The 16868-nt window shown below is 49.5% G+C and overlaps 1 protein-coding gene across 8 annotated transcripts in view; it reads left to right on the top strand.

Moving 5' to 3' along the window:
- The window catches only part of LOC137617326 (DENN domain-containing protein 1B-like), a 90434-nt gene that overhangs the window by 4228 nt on the left and 69338 nt on the right, over positions 1 to 16868 (top strand). For all 8 annotated transcript variants that reach the window (XR_011039618.1, XR_011039619.1, XM_068347345.1 and 5 more), the window contains exons 3-4: positions 7139 to 7276; positions 16475 to 16607. Coding sequence is in view for 6 of the 8 variants with exons in the window: in XM_068347345.1 (XP_068203446.1) it covers positions 7139 to 7276; positions 16475 to 16607 (271 nt within the window). In the remaining 2 variants the exon portion in view is untranslated. The remainder of the gene's footprint in view (positions 1 to 7138; positions 7277 to 16474; positions 16608 to 16868) is intronic.

The raw sequence follows: 16868 nt of genomic DNA, 5'->3' as shown, positions 1-16868 counted from the left end.
AACTCTCTTTCACTTTTAAATGGCCGACCCTTCCCTTAGACGGAAGTGTTGGTGTCGAAGAGAGTATAGACTCTCTTTCTTAATTTTGCTTAACAAAGTTATAGATTTATTTTATATCTCTCCGCCTTTTATAGGCCTCTTCGATTAACTTCCTTTTATTATAAACTTATAAAAATTAATTTTTATGTTTGTTTATATGCGACCTTTCCTAATAGTAGGCGGTCATTACTTGGAACCGAAGTTAATTAACTTTGAGCCCGTCATATCGTTTTTCCTGTTAAGATTTTATGCTATTTTAATTTTAATGTTTTTGAAAGAATTTCTTTGATAGTCTCGTACTGTTTTCAAAGTTGAACTAACGTTTTGTTTTGTCTCCGCAGTTGTTGACGTTCAGAACGTTCAACTTGCGCTCTATCGTTACGATAGAGAGAGAGTATTCACGGTTTCACGTTGCAGTAAGAGTAAACCGATTCTAGCGTTTTGTTCATTCTTTCTTAGCTTAAATGGTTTTAATTCTAATAAAGGAACTTTTTATTTGGGAAATCTTTCTGTTTTTTTCCTTTAACAAATAATATGTTTTAACGATATATATAATTGGGCTCATCTCTCAGGTTCTAAGTCAAGAGAGAGAGAGAGAGAGATAGAGACGGAGGGAGAGAGAGGAGGATAAACGTTTCGTTCAAGCGGGTAACGTTGTTATCGTTTTTGCTCTTCTCCCTAGTCTCTTTAGGGGAAGAAGGTAAAACGTTTCTAGAGTTTTATTCTTGTTCCCAGGCTTTATGCGGTGAGAGATTTTAAACGTAGTTTATTTGATCTAGTGTTTAGTCTCTTTTCCAGCCACTGAATTCTTTATCTTTCATTATGTTTTTCTGTTACATTGTAATACTGTTTTCGCATTTACTAACTTTTAATGAAGGATAGGATTGCGTGTTTCAGGTACAAGCCACTTAAAGTTTCGAGTTCAGTGAAATAAGTGCAAACAGAAAATCAAAAGTGATAAAGTGATAAGCGCAAAGTGTTACAGTGTTGCGTTCGAGGGTTCGTCTGTTCGTGCCAGTTGTTCGCCTAGTCTGGGACCTCTTACAAGCTCCCAAGCCCAGGGGAGAAGTAATGTCGAAGGACTTATGGGTTCATCAGGCCTTGATCGACGAACAGACGTTTCCCTCCGTGGTTTCGGGTGTATCTACACACGTTGCCGACGTGATCACCCCACCCACACAAAGACGAGAGAGCCCATTTATTCCTCGTCTGCGGAAGAGGTTTCTCGCAGAAACCATGGACCAAATCTTGCAGCTTTTAAGTGCAAGTCGGTCCCTTCCGCGCAAGTCCAACGGCCTAGGTGTAGCCACTGGGTCAGTTCGGACTTGCTGCAGTACGACAACTGCACACCTCCCAGAGAGGCAAGGTGGTACCGCAACAGGCAGTAACTCCGTCTGTTGCCGCACCAGCTGTTTTAGACCCTCAGTCACAACGGACAGTAGCTCCGTTTGTTGTTGTCTTTCATAGACCCTATTGGTCCATGCTGCAGACTATACAGTCTCAGCTTGCTCCTTCATACAGGAGTATCATGCTGGAAGGTTGACAATGCAGCCTGTTAACCTACAACCCGCCGAGGTTGTGCGCTCAGCAGATACTGCGGCTGCCTGCTCCCACCCTCCACCTGTGAGAGCTCCACCTCCGATGTGCAGTCCACCCTGCCAGACGCATGTTCTTGCTGCGCCTCCTGCTTTCATGCGTGAGCTGCCGCATCGGGAGTTGCCGGGTTCCAGCACTATGCGGCAACCTCCTCAACCCATGAGGCAGGAGCCTCATGCTATGCGGCATCCTCCTCAACCCATGAGGCAGGAGCCTCATGCTATGCGGCAACCTCCTCAACCCATGAGGCAGGAGCCTCATGCTATGCGGCATCCTCCTCAACCCATGAGGCAGGAGCCTCATGCTATGCGGCATCCTCCTCAACCCATGAGGCAGGAGCCTCATGCTATGAGGAGCCTCATGCTATGCGGCATCCTCCTCAACCCATGAGGCAGGAGCCTCATGCTATGCGGCAACCTCCTCAACCCATGAGGCAGGAGCCTCATGCTATGCGGCATCCTCCTCAACCCATGCGGCATGAGCCTCATCCCATGCAGCATGAGCCTCATCCCATGCAGCATGAGCCTCATACCATGCAGCATGAGCCTCATCCCATGCAGCATGAGCCTCATCCCATGCAGCATAAGCCGCATGCCATGCAACATGCTCTGCATACCTTACAGCATGCTCTACATACAGCATGCTCTGCATACCTTACAGCATGCTCTGCATACCTCCCAGCATGCTCTGCATACCTTACAGCATGCTCTGCATACAGCATGCTCTGCATACCTTACAGCATGCTCTGCAAACCTTACAGCATGCTCTGCATACCTTACAGCATGCTCTGCATACCTTACCGCATGCTCCTCAATCACACATCTTTGGTTGTTGCCAACTCACAAGACTGTCAAGCAGTTTCATAACGTTGCCTTCTGGTCTGCTGCTTTTGCACCAGTGAAACCCTCACTGAGAGAACTTAGCTTTTCTCGGATATGGTTCCTGTAGATGAGAAAGTGCTATTCTCCCTCCTTCTGATATTCCCTTGAGGACTCTGTCATTTGGAGAGGAGCCTTAAGCTGCTTAGCCTCCTATGGACTTTTATTTAAGCATAACATGCTTCCAGGGAGGGTAATGGTTCCGCTTCAGTCGCTAACCCCGTCTGTTGCCACACCTGCTCCCATAGACCTTGAGCTTTGTTGCAAGACATGCAGTCCAAGCTTAGTCCTTGTTAGAGGATTTTTGTTTACGGAGTCAGTGTGTCACTGGGAAGACGTTCAACAACCAGCAGAGGTGACTTGTTGTGACGCAGTGCGGCAACCTCAGCAACCCGATAAGGAGTTGTCTGTACTACCCAGACAGTCTAGACAGTTTCGGGTTGTCGCTGTACTTCCTCGCTTCCCCATGGTTGACAGTTCACAGACTGTGCAGCAGTACCATGATCTTGTGTCCGGCTCCGTCAGACGACTGGCTTTTAAGAGCTCCCACAAGTCGTCGCTGTCTGGAGAATCTCAGATGGACTATGGATCTGACCAAGGAACTGGGCCTCCTGGTCAATTTAGAGGAGTCCCAGCTCGTCCCATCCCAGACCATTGTCTACCTGGGTATGGAGCTTCAGAGTCGAGCTTTTCGGGCTTTTCCGTCGGCCCCAAGGATCTACCAAGCCCTAGAATGCATCCAGAGCATGCTGAGAAGGAACCGATGCTCAGTCAGGTAGTGGATGAGTCTAACAGGGACACTTTCATCGCTGACCCTGTTCATCGAGTTAGGGAGACTCCACCTCCGCCCCCTTCAGTATCATCTAGCTGCTCACTGGATAAAGGACATGACGCTAGAGACGGTCTCAGTTCCTGTTTCCGAAGAGATGAGGTCTACTCTAACGTGGTGAAAGAACAGCTTTCTTCTCAAGGAAGGTCTACCTTTGGCTGTTCAGAAACCCGACCGCCGTCTCTTCTCGGACGCATCAGACACGGGCTGGGGTGCGACTTTGGACGGACAGGAATGCTTGGGAACATGGAATCAGGAGCAAAGGACACTTCACATCAATTGCAAGGAGCTGTTGGTGGTTCATCTGGCCTTGATAAACTTCAAGTCCCTCCAGCTTAACAAGGTGGTGGAGGTGGACTCCGACAACACCACAGCCTTGGCTTACATCTCCAAGCAGGGAGGGACTCATTCGAGGAAGTTGTTCTAGATCGCAAGGGACCTCCTCATCTGGTCAAAAGATCGGAAGCTCACGCTGGTAACGAGGTTCATTCAGGGCGATATGAATGTCATGGCAGATCGCCTCAGCCGGAAGGGTCAGGTCATCCCCACAGAGTGGACCCTTCACAAGAATGTTTGCAGCAGACTTTGGGCCCTGTGGGGTCAGCCAACCATAGATCTGTTCGCTACCTCGATAACCTAGAGGCTCCCGTTGTATTGTTCTCCGATTCCAGACCCAGCAGCAGTTCACGTGGATGCTTTTCTGCTGGATTGGTCCCATCTCGACCTGTATGCATTCCCGCCGTTCAAGATTGTCAACAGGGTACTTCAGAAGTTCGCCTCTCGCAAAGGGACACGGCTGACGTTGGTTGCTCCCCTCTGGCCCGCGAGAGAATGGTTCATAGAGGTACTGCAATGGCTGGTCGACATTTCCAGGACTCTTCCTCTAGGAGTGGACCTTCTACGTCAACCTCACGTAAAGAAGGTACACCCAAACCTCCACGCTCTTCGTCTGACTGCCTTCAGACTATCGAAAGACTCTCAAGAGCTAGAGGCTTTTCGAAGGAGGCAGCCAGAGCGATTGCCAGAGCAAGGAGGACATCCACTCTCAGAGTCTATCAGTCTAAATGGGAAGTCTTCCGAAGCTGGTACAAGGCCAATGCAGTTTCCTCAACCAGTACCACTGTAACCCAGATTGCTGACTTCCTGTTACATCTAAGGAACGTAAGATCCCTTTCAGCTCCTACGATCAAGGGTTTCAGAAGTATGTTGGCAGCGGTTTTCCGCCACAGAGGCTTGGATCTTTCCACCAACAAAGATCTACAGGACCTCCTTAGGTCTTTTGAGACCTCAAAGGAACGTCGGTTGTCCACTCCAGGCTGGAATCTAGACGTGGTCCTAAGGTTCCTTATGTCATCAAGATTTGAACCTCTCCAATCAGCCTCTTTTAAGGACCTCACATTAAAAACTCTTTTCCTCGTGTGCTTGGCAACAGCTAAAAGAGTAAGTGAGATCCACGCCTTCAGCAGGAACATAGTTTTCACATCTGAAACGGCTACATGTTCCTTGCAGCTCGGTTTTTTGCTAAAACGAGCTTCCTTCACGTCCTTGGCCTAAGTCGTTCGAGATCCCAAGCCTGTCCAACTTGGTGGGGAACGAACTGGAGAGAGTACTTTGCCCAGTTAGAGCTCTTAGGTACTATCTAAAAAGGTCATAACCTTTACGAGGACAATCAGAAGCCTTATGGTGTGCTATCAAGAAGCCTTCTCTTCCAATGTCTAAGAACTCAGTTTCTTACTAAATCAGGCTTCTGATTAGGGAAGCACATTCTCATCTGAAGGAAGAAGACCTTGCTTTGCTGAAGGTAAGGACACATGAAGTGAGAGCTGTGGCTACTTCAGTGGTCTTCAAACAGAACCGTTCTCTGCAGAGTGTTATGGATGCAACCTATTGGAGAAGCAAGTCAGTGTTCGCATCATTCTATCTCAAAGATGTCCAGTCTCTTTACGAGAACTGCTACACCCTGGGACCATTCGTAGCAACGAATGCAGTAGTAGGTGGGGGCTCAGCCACTACATTCCCATAATCCCATAACCTTTTTAACCTTTCTCTTGAATACTTTTTATGGGTTGTACGGTCGGCTAAGAAGCCTTCCACATCCTTGTTGATTTGGCGGGTGGTCAATTCTTTCTTGAGAAGCGCCGAGGTTAAAGGTTGTGATGAGGTCCTTTAGTATGGGTTGCAGCCCTTTATACTTCAGCACCTAAGAGTCGTTGAGCATCCTAAGAGGACCGCTACGCTCAGTAAGGAAGACGTACTTAATAAAGGCAGAGTAATGGTTCAAGTCGTCTTCCTTACCAGGTACTTATTTATTTTATGTTATTTTTGAATAACTAATAAAATGAAATACGGGATACTTAGCTTCTTTGTTAACATGTATGCTGGTCTCCACCCACCACCCTGGGTGTGAATCAGCTACATGATCATCGGGTAAGATTAATATTGAAAAATGTTATTTTCATTAGTAAAATAAATTTTTGAATATACTTACCCGATGATCATGAATTTAAGGACCCACCCTTCCTCCCCATAGAGAACCAGTGGACCGAGGAGAAAATTGAGTTCTTGTTGACAAGAAGTACTTGAGTACCTGCTCACAGATGGCGCTGTTGTGTACACCCCCACCTGTATAGCGATCGCTGGCGTATCCCGACCGTAGATTTCTGTCGGGCAACAGAGTTGACAGCTACATGATCATCGGGTAAGTATATTCAAAAATTTATTTTACTAATGAAAATAACATTTTAAGTCGTGTTTGCTCTCTGTTATCATTTCTACTGTTATTGCAGTTTATATTTCCAGTAATAGTTATTAAGAGTTTCCTATTATACATAATAAGGAAGAAAATGCATTCTCTCATATAGAACTAGCCTAGATGGTACACACTATTCTTGGGAGCAAAGATAGTAAACAATCTTTCATGGGAATAGATTTGTGCACATTCACTATGGTAGGAAATTAAGAAATCATGATCATTACCTTGATTCGGACATGAATCACAATGAAGAATCATGTAAAAAAAAAAGGGATTTTGACGAAGGAAAAATCTATTTCTGGGCTCGACCTGTGTCGCTCCGTGAAATGCTCCTCTAGCACCATTTCTAAGGCATAGTTATTGCTGAATTTACCAGAGAAAAAGAGATGCTGGAATGCCAGGAATAAACCTAGCTCGCTCACTCTTTGAGTGTCGGTATAGAAAACTGGGGCGTGATTGAACCACGACCATAGATCCCTCACCAATTAGACCTCTCCTTCATCAACATACCCCCTCTCTACCCCTACATCTTCCCACCCCCCATCCTCATTCCTCCTCATTGCGTTGGTCAGTGTTGTCATCTCAGGTAACTTAACATGCTCTACCTTTATTGTCAGGTTTATAGCACACTGTTGTAAGCAGTCAGCATTGTCACTGAGAACATTTTCAAAATGAAACAATGAAACATTACTGCCATGTTTACATGGTTGGTTGTAGGTGATTTTTATTTGTATATCTGGCTAATGTTTATAAAGGGTATTAATTTCTTTTGCAAAATCAATTTGAAACAGGAAGTCAAGTACAGTAGCTGTTACCTCACTACTTAGGAATTCAAATTGGAAAATAATGTGTGAAAAATAATGATATGTCCAGTATTGTGTTTCAGGTCCTCTGAATAATTTATGAAAGTTTCCTTGAAAATATTTGACTATGAAAATATGCAGTAGTATTAAAATGATTGCCTAACATGTGAATAATAGTTTCCCTTTTAATTTTTCAAAGATTTTGATTTTATCCTCATTAAGTTTTAATTTTCTTTTGCAGCACAAATGTTCAACACTTCTCATTTGTTTTGACGAGTCTTGACTCCAAATGGACTTACGGATTTTGCAGACACGCTCCAGGTTCGGAAACAGCTCTAGTTATACTTTCACATTTGCCATGGCACGAAACATTTTACAAGTAAGTGTTGATTGCTTATGTTTCTCATTTAGCATTTGTTCCGTAACCGAAATACAAACCACGCTATTTACATGGGTTTACTTTCGGCGTAGCTGAAATGACGAGCCATTAGATTTTAACGAGGGTTAAACTACCCCCGCGCTAGTTAGCACGGGGGGTAGGGGAGGGGTAGCTAGCTACCCCTCCCCCCCCACACACCAGTGAGCTGTCTCACTTCACTTTTAGCTCGGACGATGTACAGACGTGTCTGTCTCGTCCTCGCATTTTTGACAGCCTTAATCTGTTTTTCTTTTTCTTACAGTTGTGTGTTTGAAGTTGGCCTCTACCTTTTCTCTGCCTGAAAACTTTAAATCAATCAATCAATCTACCTTTTCTTCCCATTATGCGGAAGTGCCCTGGACTCCCCGACCGCCCCTGTGGAACATTCATGTCAGCGGTCGATACAGACCCTCACACCCTTTGCCCGCAGTGTCGAGGTCAACGGTGTGAAAGTGATAATGTTTGTATGGAATGTAGGGAGTGGCCTACCTCCCAGTGGGAGAGGTTTGCCCGGCGGCGTAAGAAGAGTTCTAAGCGAGACCGTTCTCCCTCAGGGGCTGCCTTGAGGAAGGAAGGCTCCAAGGACTCTTCTTCTGTTGCCCGAACCTCCTCCGAAGCTCCCACTCGTTCGGTCTCTCGCGAGAGGCCGCCGAGTGGTAGCGTAGGTCCTTCTTTTCTTTCCCAATCTCGGGGTTCGGGAGAGGTTGTTGTCTCCCATAGCGAGGCAGCTCCCCCCCCCTCCTCCTCCTCCGGGGGAGAACATTGTTGATTTTGTTGATTTTGATGACCAAACTGTGTCTAACAATGATCTTTTCCAGCTTTGGGCTTCCTTGGGGCTTAAGGGCTCGCCCTCCAAGGAAACCCTGTTTGATCTGATCCAGTTGGGGGCAGCTGTCCAACAGTCGCCGGTAATACCAGAGGTAGACCCTCTGGCTATTGTCGACGTTGTTGTGGCAGAGGCGTCCGACGGGTCGGGTCAAACCCCGGCTGCTGCTGTTGCGGATGTTGCTGAAGGCTCAGGTTCCCCCTCCGAACATCCTTCGAGGGGAAAGCTGGGTCCAACGGTCTCTCCTGCGGGTGTTCCTCACCCTTGAGGGAGTGCACTGACAGAGACTCCTCCTTGGAGGACCGACGACGGTAATACCCTGCCTCGAGGTCGTCTTCGCCGTAAGGCTCGCCCTCCTCTTCGCCGCTGAGGCCTTCCTTCTCCTTACAAGGGAGTTAAGAGGCGCCCTCTTTTCGGGTCTTCATCTTCGTCGTCCCCTGCAAAGGATTCTTCTCATCGAGAGCAGACCGTGGCAGTGACATCACTGGACCTCTCCGCAGATCGTTCGCGATCTCCTGCGTCTGCCAGATCCTCCTTGTTAATTCAAGCACCGGTCCCTTCGGGGCAGAAGGGCTTATCCCACAATGTGGGAAAGTCCCTTCCGCATCAGGTTAAACCTGTGCGCCCTTCAGTAGCGCGCAAGCGCCACCGCTCTCCTGCTCGCCAGCGCTCTCCTGGGCGCCAGCGCTCTCCTGCTCGCCAGCGCTCTCCTGGGCGCCAGCGCTCTCCTGCTCGCCAGCGCTTTCCTGGGCGCCAGCGCTCTCCTGCTGAAGAGTCACCTGACTCTCCTCGCCAGCGCTCTCCTGATTGCCAGCGCTCTCCTACTCGCCAGCGCTCTCCTGATCGCCAGCGCTCTCCTGATCGCCAGCGCTCTCCTGATCGCCAGCGCTCTCCTGCTCGCCAGCGCTCTCCTGCTCGCCAGCGCTCTCCTGCTCGCCAGCGCTCTCCTGCGGATGAGTCTACAGACTCTTCTCGCCAGGGCTCTCCTGATCGTCAGCGGTCTCCTGATCTCCAGCGTTCACCATCTCGCCAGCGCTCGCCTGCGCGCAAGCGCTCTTCTGTCCCTGCTCGTCAACAATCTCCTGAGCGCTGTCAACCTCCTGCTCGTCAGCGCACTACTGCGCGCCCAGTTCCTGATGCGCGCCATGCGCACCAACGTTCGCCCACGCGCCCACGACCTTCGGATCTGGGCGCAGGCAAGGACAATGATCCTTTGCCTGGTCAGCGTTCCCCTGCGCGTCGTCCACCGGCTGCGCATTACCGTGCGTTTTCTCCAGTGCGCACTTCTAAAGTGCATGCGCGCCTACGAGTCGACTCCTGAGCCCGCCCACGAGCGTTCGCCCTCGAGCACATCAGCACCCCCTGGCCCTGCGCCCCAGTTGGCAACTTCTCTCCGCGCTACTACGCGCCATTCTACGCGTCAGCGATCTCCTGCGCGCTGCGCGATCCTTCGCCTGTGCGCAAACGCTCGCCAACGCGCCCACGCGTCTGATCACCACAGGTCACCGACTCGCCCACGCGCTAACTCGCCTGTGCGCAGTCGGTCGCCTACTCGCCCCACGCGTCATCGTTCGCCAACGCGCCATCGCTCGCCAACACGCTTACACTCGCCTATGCTCCACCGATCGCCTACGCGCCTTCGCTCTCCTGATCGCCAGCAATCGCCCGGGCACTCGCGCACACCCTCACCTGTGCATCCACGCACACCTTCGCCTGCGTGCCCACGCGCCCCCTCACCACATGGGCCCACTCGCCCGCGCCCTCATCTCCGCGCGCCTGCGCGCCAATGGTCGCCCGCGCGCGACCCAGCGGTTTTGCCAGCGCGGCCCCCAACGCGATTCCCGCTGGGTTTCGCAGCGCGCCCAACCTTGCGAGTTGCCGGGGCCGCGTGCTTCCAGATCATCCTCGCGATCGCCATCTCGTAAGCGCCGAGCACGCGTCCAGGAGCAGGAAGATTCATCGGAGAGGTCCAGGCAACATTTTTCTTCCCTTTCTTCATTTCAGGCAGGCCCAGTAGTATCCACCCCTAAGGATCAGCCGATCCCCTTCCCTCCAGCGGGAATCGCTGACACTGTGTCAGTCAGCCGCCAGCCTTGGTTTGGTTCCCTAATGAAAGCGGTCGTGCAGTCTATGAAGCCAGCCCTCGCTGATCTGGGACTAAAACCAAAGGCTCCCTTGCCCCCGCTGAAGAGAAGGAGAGGAGTGGATTTCGCGGTAACTTCTCCCAGGGTTAAGCTGGCTTCCAAGAGGTCCGTCGGGAAGGCCCCTTCCCCTTTGCAGACGTTTTCTCCTTCTCCTGCGGACGAACCTTTCCCGTCCTCAGGAGAATCCAGCAAGGTGAGGCACTCTCCCACGGCACCAATGGGAGGAACCCCACCTCAAGGAAGAGAAACGTCTTGCGTAGGAGGGGCCTTTCGGACCTCTTTGCTAGAGTCCTTTATCCCTCCCAGGAGGGAGCCCAAGGACTCAAAGACGATACCCAAGTCATCTTCGAGGATTCGTCCAGAGCCAACATTTCCCTGGGAGAACGTTCACGTGTCCCCCCATGAAGAGCCAATGTGGACAGGAGACTTAGCTGCCAGTCCACAAGGAGGAGAGCAACGCGAGTCAGCATGCCTTCTGGCAGGTCCTTAATCTAATGAGGCAACTCAATAGTTTTAAGGACCCCGAGACCGCCCCCCGCAAAGGCAAGGATACGGTCCTGGACCAAGTTTATGGTATTCAGAAGCCCCCCAAGGCCAGTGCAGCCCTGCCATGGTCCCAGGGGGTGAAGAGGGCCAGGGACAAGATCGAGGGCCAGCTTTCTGAGCTCGCCTCCTCCAGCTGTTCTTCTGCCGGGAACAAGCTCCTCCCACCTTCTCGCGTTCAGCAGAGGAGGTACTTCGAGATCATGGAGGAGTCTTGTTTAGCTCTTCCCCTCCACCACTCTGTGGAAGAACTCACCAGGGGTCTCTCTCTAGAGAAACTCAATGCCCGGCAGGTGACATTCTCAGCATCGGAGATCCTAAGCCAAGAGAAAGTCGCTAAGTGTGCCATGCATCGTGGCTGGATGTCTGGTTAGGGTCTCTGGGCATCCTATTGCGCTCTGAGGACTTGTCCAAGGAGAGCAATAGGAAGGCCCTGGAGACCTTCCTCCTCTCGGGCACGCGCTCCATCGAGTTCTTGGCTCACCAGGTCACTAACCTGTGGGCTAACTCGATTCTAAAGCAACGTGATGCGCTGACTGAGAGATTCCACCCGAAGGTCCCCGCTGTGGATATCAGCAAGCTCAGACATTCCTCCATCCTTGGAGGAAACCTGTTTGAGCCCAAGGATATAGAACGGACAGCTGAGAGTTGGAGGAAGACGAGTCATGATTCGCTCCTCCAGAAGGCCCTTACATCTCGGCCCTACAAACCTCCAGCTCCTCAACAGCAACAGCAGCCTCGCAGGACACCGAAGCAGGCTCCGGTAGCTAAGACCAAGGTGTCTAAACAGCAGCCCTTTCCTGTCAAAGACAAGAAGGGTGGGAAGTCCTCCAGGGGAGGCAGAAATCCTAGAAGGAGCGGCCGAGGCCGCAAACGCTAGGATAGGCAATCCCCCTGCGTGTCCACCTGTAGGGGGATGCCTGCAAAGTTGCGTGCACGGGTGGCAGCAACACGGGGCCGATTCCTGGACGGTTTCTGTGATCGGACAAGGATATCGCGTCCCGTTCATAACATCTCAACCTCCCCTGACATCGAATCCAGTGTCATTGAGCTCCTATGCCATGGGATCGGCAAAGGGGTTAGCCCTTCGGGCAGAAGTCGAGACCATGCTCAAGAAGGATGCTCTCCAGGAGGTCGTAGACGGCTCCCCAGGCTTCTTCAGTCGACTCTTTCTTGTAAAGAAGGCGTCTGGAGGCTGGAGACCCGTCATCGACCTCTGAGCCCTGAACAAGTTTGTCAAGCAAACTTCGTTCAGCATGGAGACAGCAGACACGGTCAGACTTGCAGTGAGACCGCAAGACTTCATGTGCACACTGGATCTGAAGGACGCATACTTCCAGATCCCAATCCATCCGTCTTCCAGGAAGTACCTAAGATTCAGCCTAGACAACAAGATCTACCAGTTCAAGGTGCTGTGTTTCGGTCTCTCCACAGCACCTCAGGTGTTCACCAGAGTGTTCACACTGATATCTTCGTGGGCGCACAGGAACGGCATCCGTCTCCTCCGTTATCTGGACGACTGGCTGATCCTGGCAGACTCGGAGTCGACCCTTCTTCGACACCGAGACAGGCTTCTGGGAATTTGCCAAGATCTAGGGATCATGGTAAATCTCGAGAAGTCCTCTTTGCTCCCAACACAACGACTGGTATATCTAGGCATGATATCAGACACCAATCTTCACAAAGCCTTTCCATCAGACGACAGGATAGCAAGGCTGAGGAGGGTTGCAGAGCCTTTCCTCAGTCGAGAAGACCTTCCAGCCCAATCTTGGTTACGTCTCTTAGGTCACCTAGCCTCCTTGGCCCGTCTAGTTCCCAACGGCCGCCTCAGGATGAGATCTCCGCAGTGGCGGCTCAAGTCCCGGTGGGATCAAGTCATCGATTCCCCGGACTCTCTGGTCTCGGAACAGACGGAGCTGCGGTTGTGGCTGACCGACGACAACCTTCGAAAGGGAGTGGATCTTCTCGTCCTTCCCCCGGATTTGATGCTGTTTTCGGACGCATCAAAAGAAGGGTGGGGGGCCCACGTTCTGAACCAGAGGGCCTCAGGCCTATGGTCAGAATCAGAAAAGTACCTCCACATCAACTGCTAGAGATGAAGCCCGTATTTCTGGCCCTTCAACTGTTCCAACAGACCCTGGCGGGCCACTCCGTGTTGGTGATGAGCGACAACACCACAGTAGTGGCTTATATCAACAAGCAGGGAGGTACCTTTTCACGACAGCTATCCCATCTTGCAGTAGAGATACTGAGATGGACCGAAGTCCACTCGATACGTCTATCAGCTCGCTTCATTCCTGGCAAAATGAATGTGCTCGCCGACAGTCTGAGCAGAGCTTCGCAGATAGTGAGTACCGAGTGGTCTTTGGATACTCAAGTAGCCAACAAAGTCCTGACTTTGTGGGGTTCCCCGACAGTGGACCTGTTCGCGACAGCCTTGAATTTCAAGCTGCCGCTGTACTGCTCCCCAGTCCCGGACCCCAAGGCACTCGGGCCCCAAGGCACTCGGGCAAGATGCCTTCCAACAACGGTGGGACAACATCGACGTCTCTGCCTTCCCACCGTTCTGTCTGATGAGAAGGGTGCTCAACAAGACCAGACTATCGGTCAACCTGTCAATGACCTTAATAGCTCCGCTATGGCATCATGCAGAATGGTTCCCGGACCTTCTGCAGCTCCTGACGGAACTCCCGAGAGAGCTTCCCCCTCGACACGAGCTACTCAGACAACCACATTGCAACATCTTCCACAAAGCCGTAACATCGCTTCGGCTTCACGCATGGAGACTATTCAGCGTCTCCTCACTGAGAGAGGCTTTTCGCAACAAGTTGCGGAAAGGATGTCTCGACACCTGCGAAAGTCATCCGCAGGGGTCTACCAGGCGAAGTGGAGAGTCTTATGTGGTTGGTGTCGTGGGAGGGGTATCTCTCCCCTCGATGCCACTATTCCAGCAATAGCGGAGTTTCTCGTGTATTTGCGGGAGGAAATGCGCCTTTCGGTCTCGGCGGTGAAAGGCTATCGCTCAGCCTTAAGCCTAGCCTTCAGGCTGAAAGGAATAGACATTTCCTCCTTGCTGGAACTTTCCCTACTCATACGAAGCTACGAGCTTACCTGCCCTCAGTCGGAAGTGAGACCTCCTTCATGGAACGTGGTTCGGGTCCTCAGGGCTCTGAAGAGACCCCTGTTCGAACCATTACGCCAGGCCTCTGACCAACACCTGACTTGGAAGACGGTATTCCTGCTCGCTCTGGCTTCGACCAAGCGGGTCAGTGAACTTCATGGTCTCTCATACGACATCGCCCATTCAAGGGGATGGGGAGAGGTAATGTTCAGATTCGTCCCTGAGTTTGTTGCCAAGACTCAGAACCCTGGAGTCCCTGACCCACGGTTCGACTCCTTCAGGGTTACGAGTCTCCGTTCCGTAACAGATGACCCAGATCATCTGTTACTCTGCCCAGTAAGAAGTCTGAGACGTTATCTGAAGAGAACAGCTGCAGTCCGACCCCGCGTGCAAGCTCTGTTTGTGAGCACGGGAAGGAGGAAGAGGAGGGTCTCCAAGAATACCATCTCAGCCTGAATTTGATGGACCATTCATCATGCCTTGAATCCAGACCCTACTCCGTCACGTCGCCCTAGGGCACATGATGTCAGGGGCATCACCGCGTCCCTGGCCTTCAAGAGAAACTTCTCTGTGACGCAGGTGTTACAAGCTGGGGTCTGGAAGCGTCAAACCACCTTCACAGCCCACTACCTGCAGGACGTTACCCACAGGAGCCTCGATACTTTTTCTATCGGCCCTGTGGTTGCTGCACAGCAGCTGGTCTAACCTCAGGCTCCTTACTGGACAAGTAGCAGAAGGTTGAGGGCACTATTACCCGGTTTTAGTCTGCGTCAATGAAAGAGTATGTCTGGCCCTTACTTCTTTCTTCATCCTCCCCTCTCTTGGGGAAAGCAGCATCCTGGGTCTCTGCATAGCTGACCTCAAACCTCTGCAGGTAAACCATGCTTCCTTGGGGTTCTAGTATTAAGAATAATACTGTCGCGTCCCCCATACCCTGACTAGGTGGTATTGGGACGTCCTAGCCTAGAATTCCATATTAAGGACTTCAGGTCAACTTCCTAGGACGAGTCACACTTCATTTCTCCACACACAACTTATGTAGGCCGCACGTTTCTTGCGTAGCAAGAAACTTGCGAGGTGCAGGGACTCTTTTTCTCGAGTGCTGCTCACTCGGGTTCTGAGTCCCCGGGTAAGCCAAAGCCAGTAAGGCTGGGGATTTTCCACCCTGCCTAAGGGTAAGTCACCCTATGTAAATAGCGTGGTTTGTATTTCGGTTACGGAACAAATGACAAATTCGGAGATAATTTGTATTTTTCCTAACCATACAAACCTTAGCTATTTACACATATTTGCCCGCCAGCCCTGTCCCCCAAGACAAGTCCTACCTCTAAGTGAAGTGAAGCAGCTCACCGGTGTGTGTGTGTGGGGGGGGGGTAGCTAGCTACCCCTCCCCTACCCCCGTGCTAACTAGCACGGGGGTAGTTTAACCCTCTTTAAAATCTAATGGCTCGTCATTTCAGCTACGCCGAAAGTAAACCTTATGGAAATAGCTAAGGTTTGTATGGTTAGGAAAAATACAAATTATCTCCGAATTTGTCATTTTAGACAGTTTTTAATAACAGTAATCTTGTGTCATACTATTATACTTTAGTTCTTATCTTATGTAGGTCTTCACCTGTGGCTTGTTTCCTTGATTGTGGGGGTCTTCCAATAGGTCTTTAACCTGCTTCTACCATATATACACTACTAATTTTCTGACCGTTTCTCACTGGTGTTTACCTCGGTGATTAGGCCATTTAATCTTTGAGATGTCAGTCCATTTTCCAGTATTATTAACAATGTTATTGTAAATTTACATCATCATCACCATGCTAGTGTAAATTATACTTATTAATTTTATTGTCATTACTGATAAAGAGATTAGGATTTGAAAAGCTGATAAATCTGTTCACTCTTAATCAACCCATGTTTTATGTCCATACCACTGTTAATGTTAGCATCGATCGGTCTGCTTGTAACTCAGTGCAAAGTAAGGTTAATTTTTTTAGTTCATGGTAGAAAAGGGTCTTAGTAATGTGTATTTTTCTTGTGTATACTTTTTGTCTTTAATTATCAACTGTCAGATTGTCTTTTTTATTTTGTGTGATATTTTAAAAGGATGTGAACCTCTCTCGTTTTTGGTGGTGGGTTTTTAATGCAAATTTAAAGGGTGGTCTTTTTTCCTAAAGTTGTCCGTCAAATTGTATTGAAACTTAGAAATGAACATTATGGTTGGTTCAGTGTATTTTTATTGTTTTGATGGCTTAAATAACTGCCATGGCTTTTTTAAATAGTGTAACTACAAATGTTTATCAAGATTATCTGTAATTTTAGAAAATTTTTGAAAAGCTTTTGAAATAATTTTCAAGTTTGCAAAAAATTGTATGTATTCTTTCTGAAGGGGGAAAAGTTAGTTGACACAAAAGATTTCCACCCATCGTGTAATAGAAATAGCAAATTTGAATGAAATTAGAAGTCGAAGTACAATAGATTAGAAAATGCAATTTTTTCAGTAATTTTTATTCTATAATTTTATTGATTTCCAGACTCCTCAATCATTTGGCTGATATGATCGGAAATGAAAGAACACAGGATATGCAATCATGCCTCAAGAATATTTACTGCACAAAGGTTCCGCTGCCTGGATCTGAAATTGCTGTGGCCTATGGAGATAATAAGGTACAGTAGTGTATTTCTCATGTTAGTTATATTTTGACATTCCAAGAAATAAAAATCTGTTTGATCCTCCAAAGTTATTCCTTTTCTTGGATTCATTAAAGGAGGGTGGGGTGCACACCTAAAGATGTGGACATTCAAAGATCAATTACAGTATTGAGTCACCTGGTTGCAAGGAGGAGGAGTCTTTATTCCATGAAAATTGGAGAGGCAGGTGTTAGAGTAGCTGGTTTGCCAAGTTATAGGACTTTGGAATGTACTGGC

Source organism: Palaemon carinicauda, chromosome 23 (genome assembly GCF_036898095.1).
Source record: "Palaemon carinicauda isolate YSFRI2023 chromosome 23, ASM3689809v2, whole genome shotgun sequence".
Classification (NCBI taxonomy): Eukaryota; Metazoa; Arthropoda; class Malacostraca; order Decapoda; family Palaemonidae; genus Palaemon; species Palaemon carinicauda.
The sequence above is the reverse complement of the archived record's forward strand: the minus strand, read 5'-3'. Positions and strand labels throughout refer to the sequence as shown.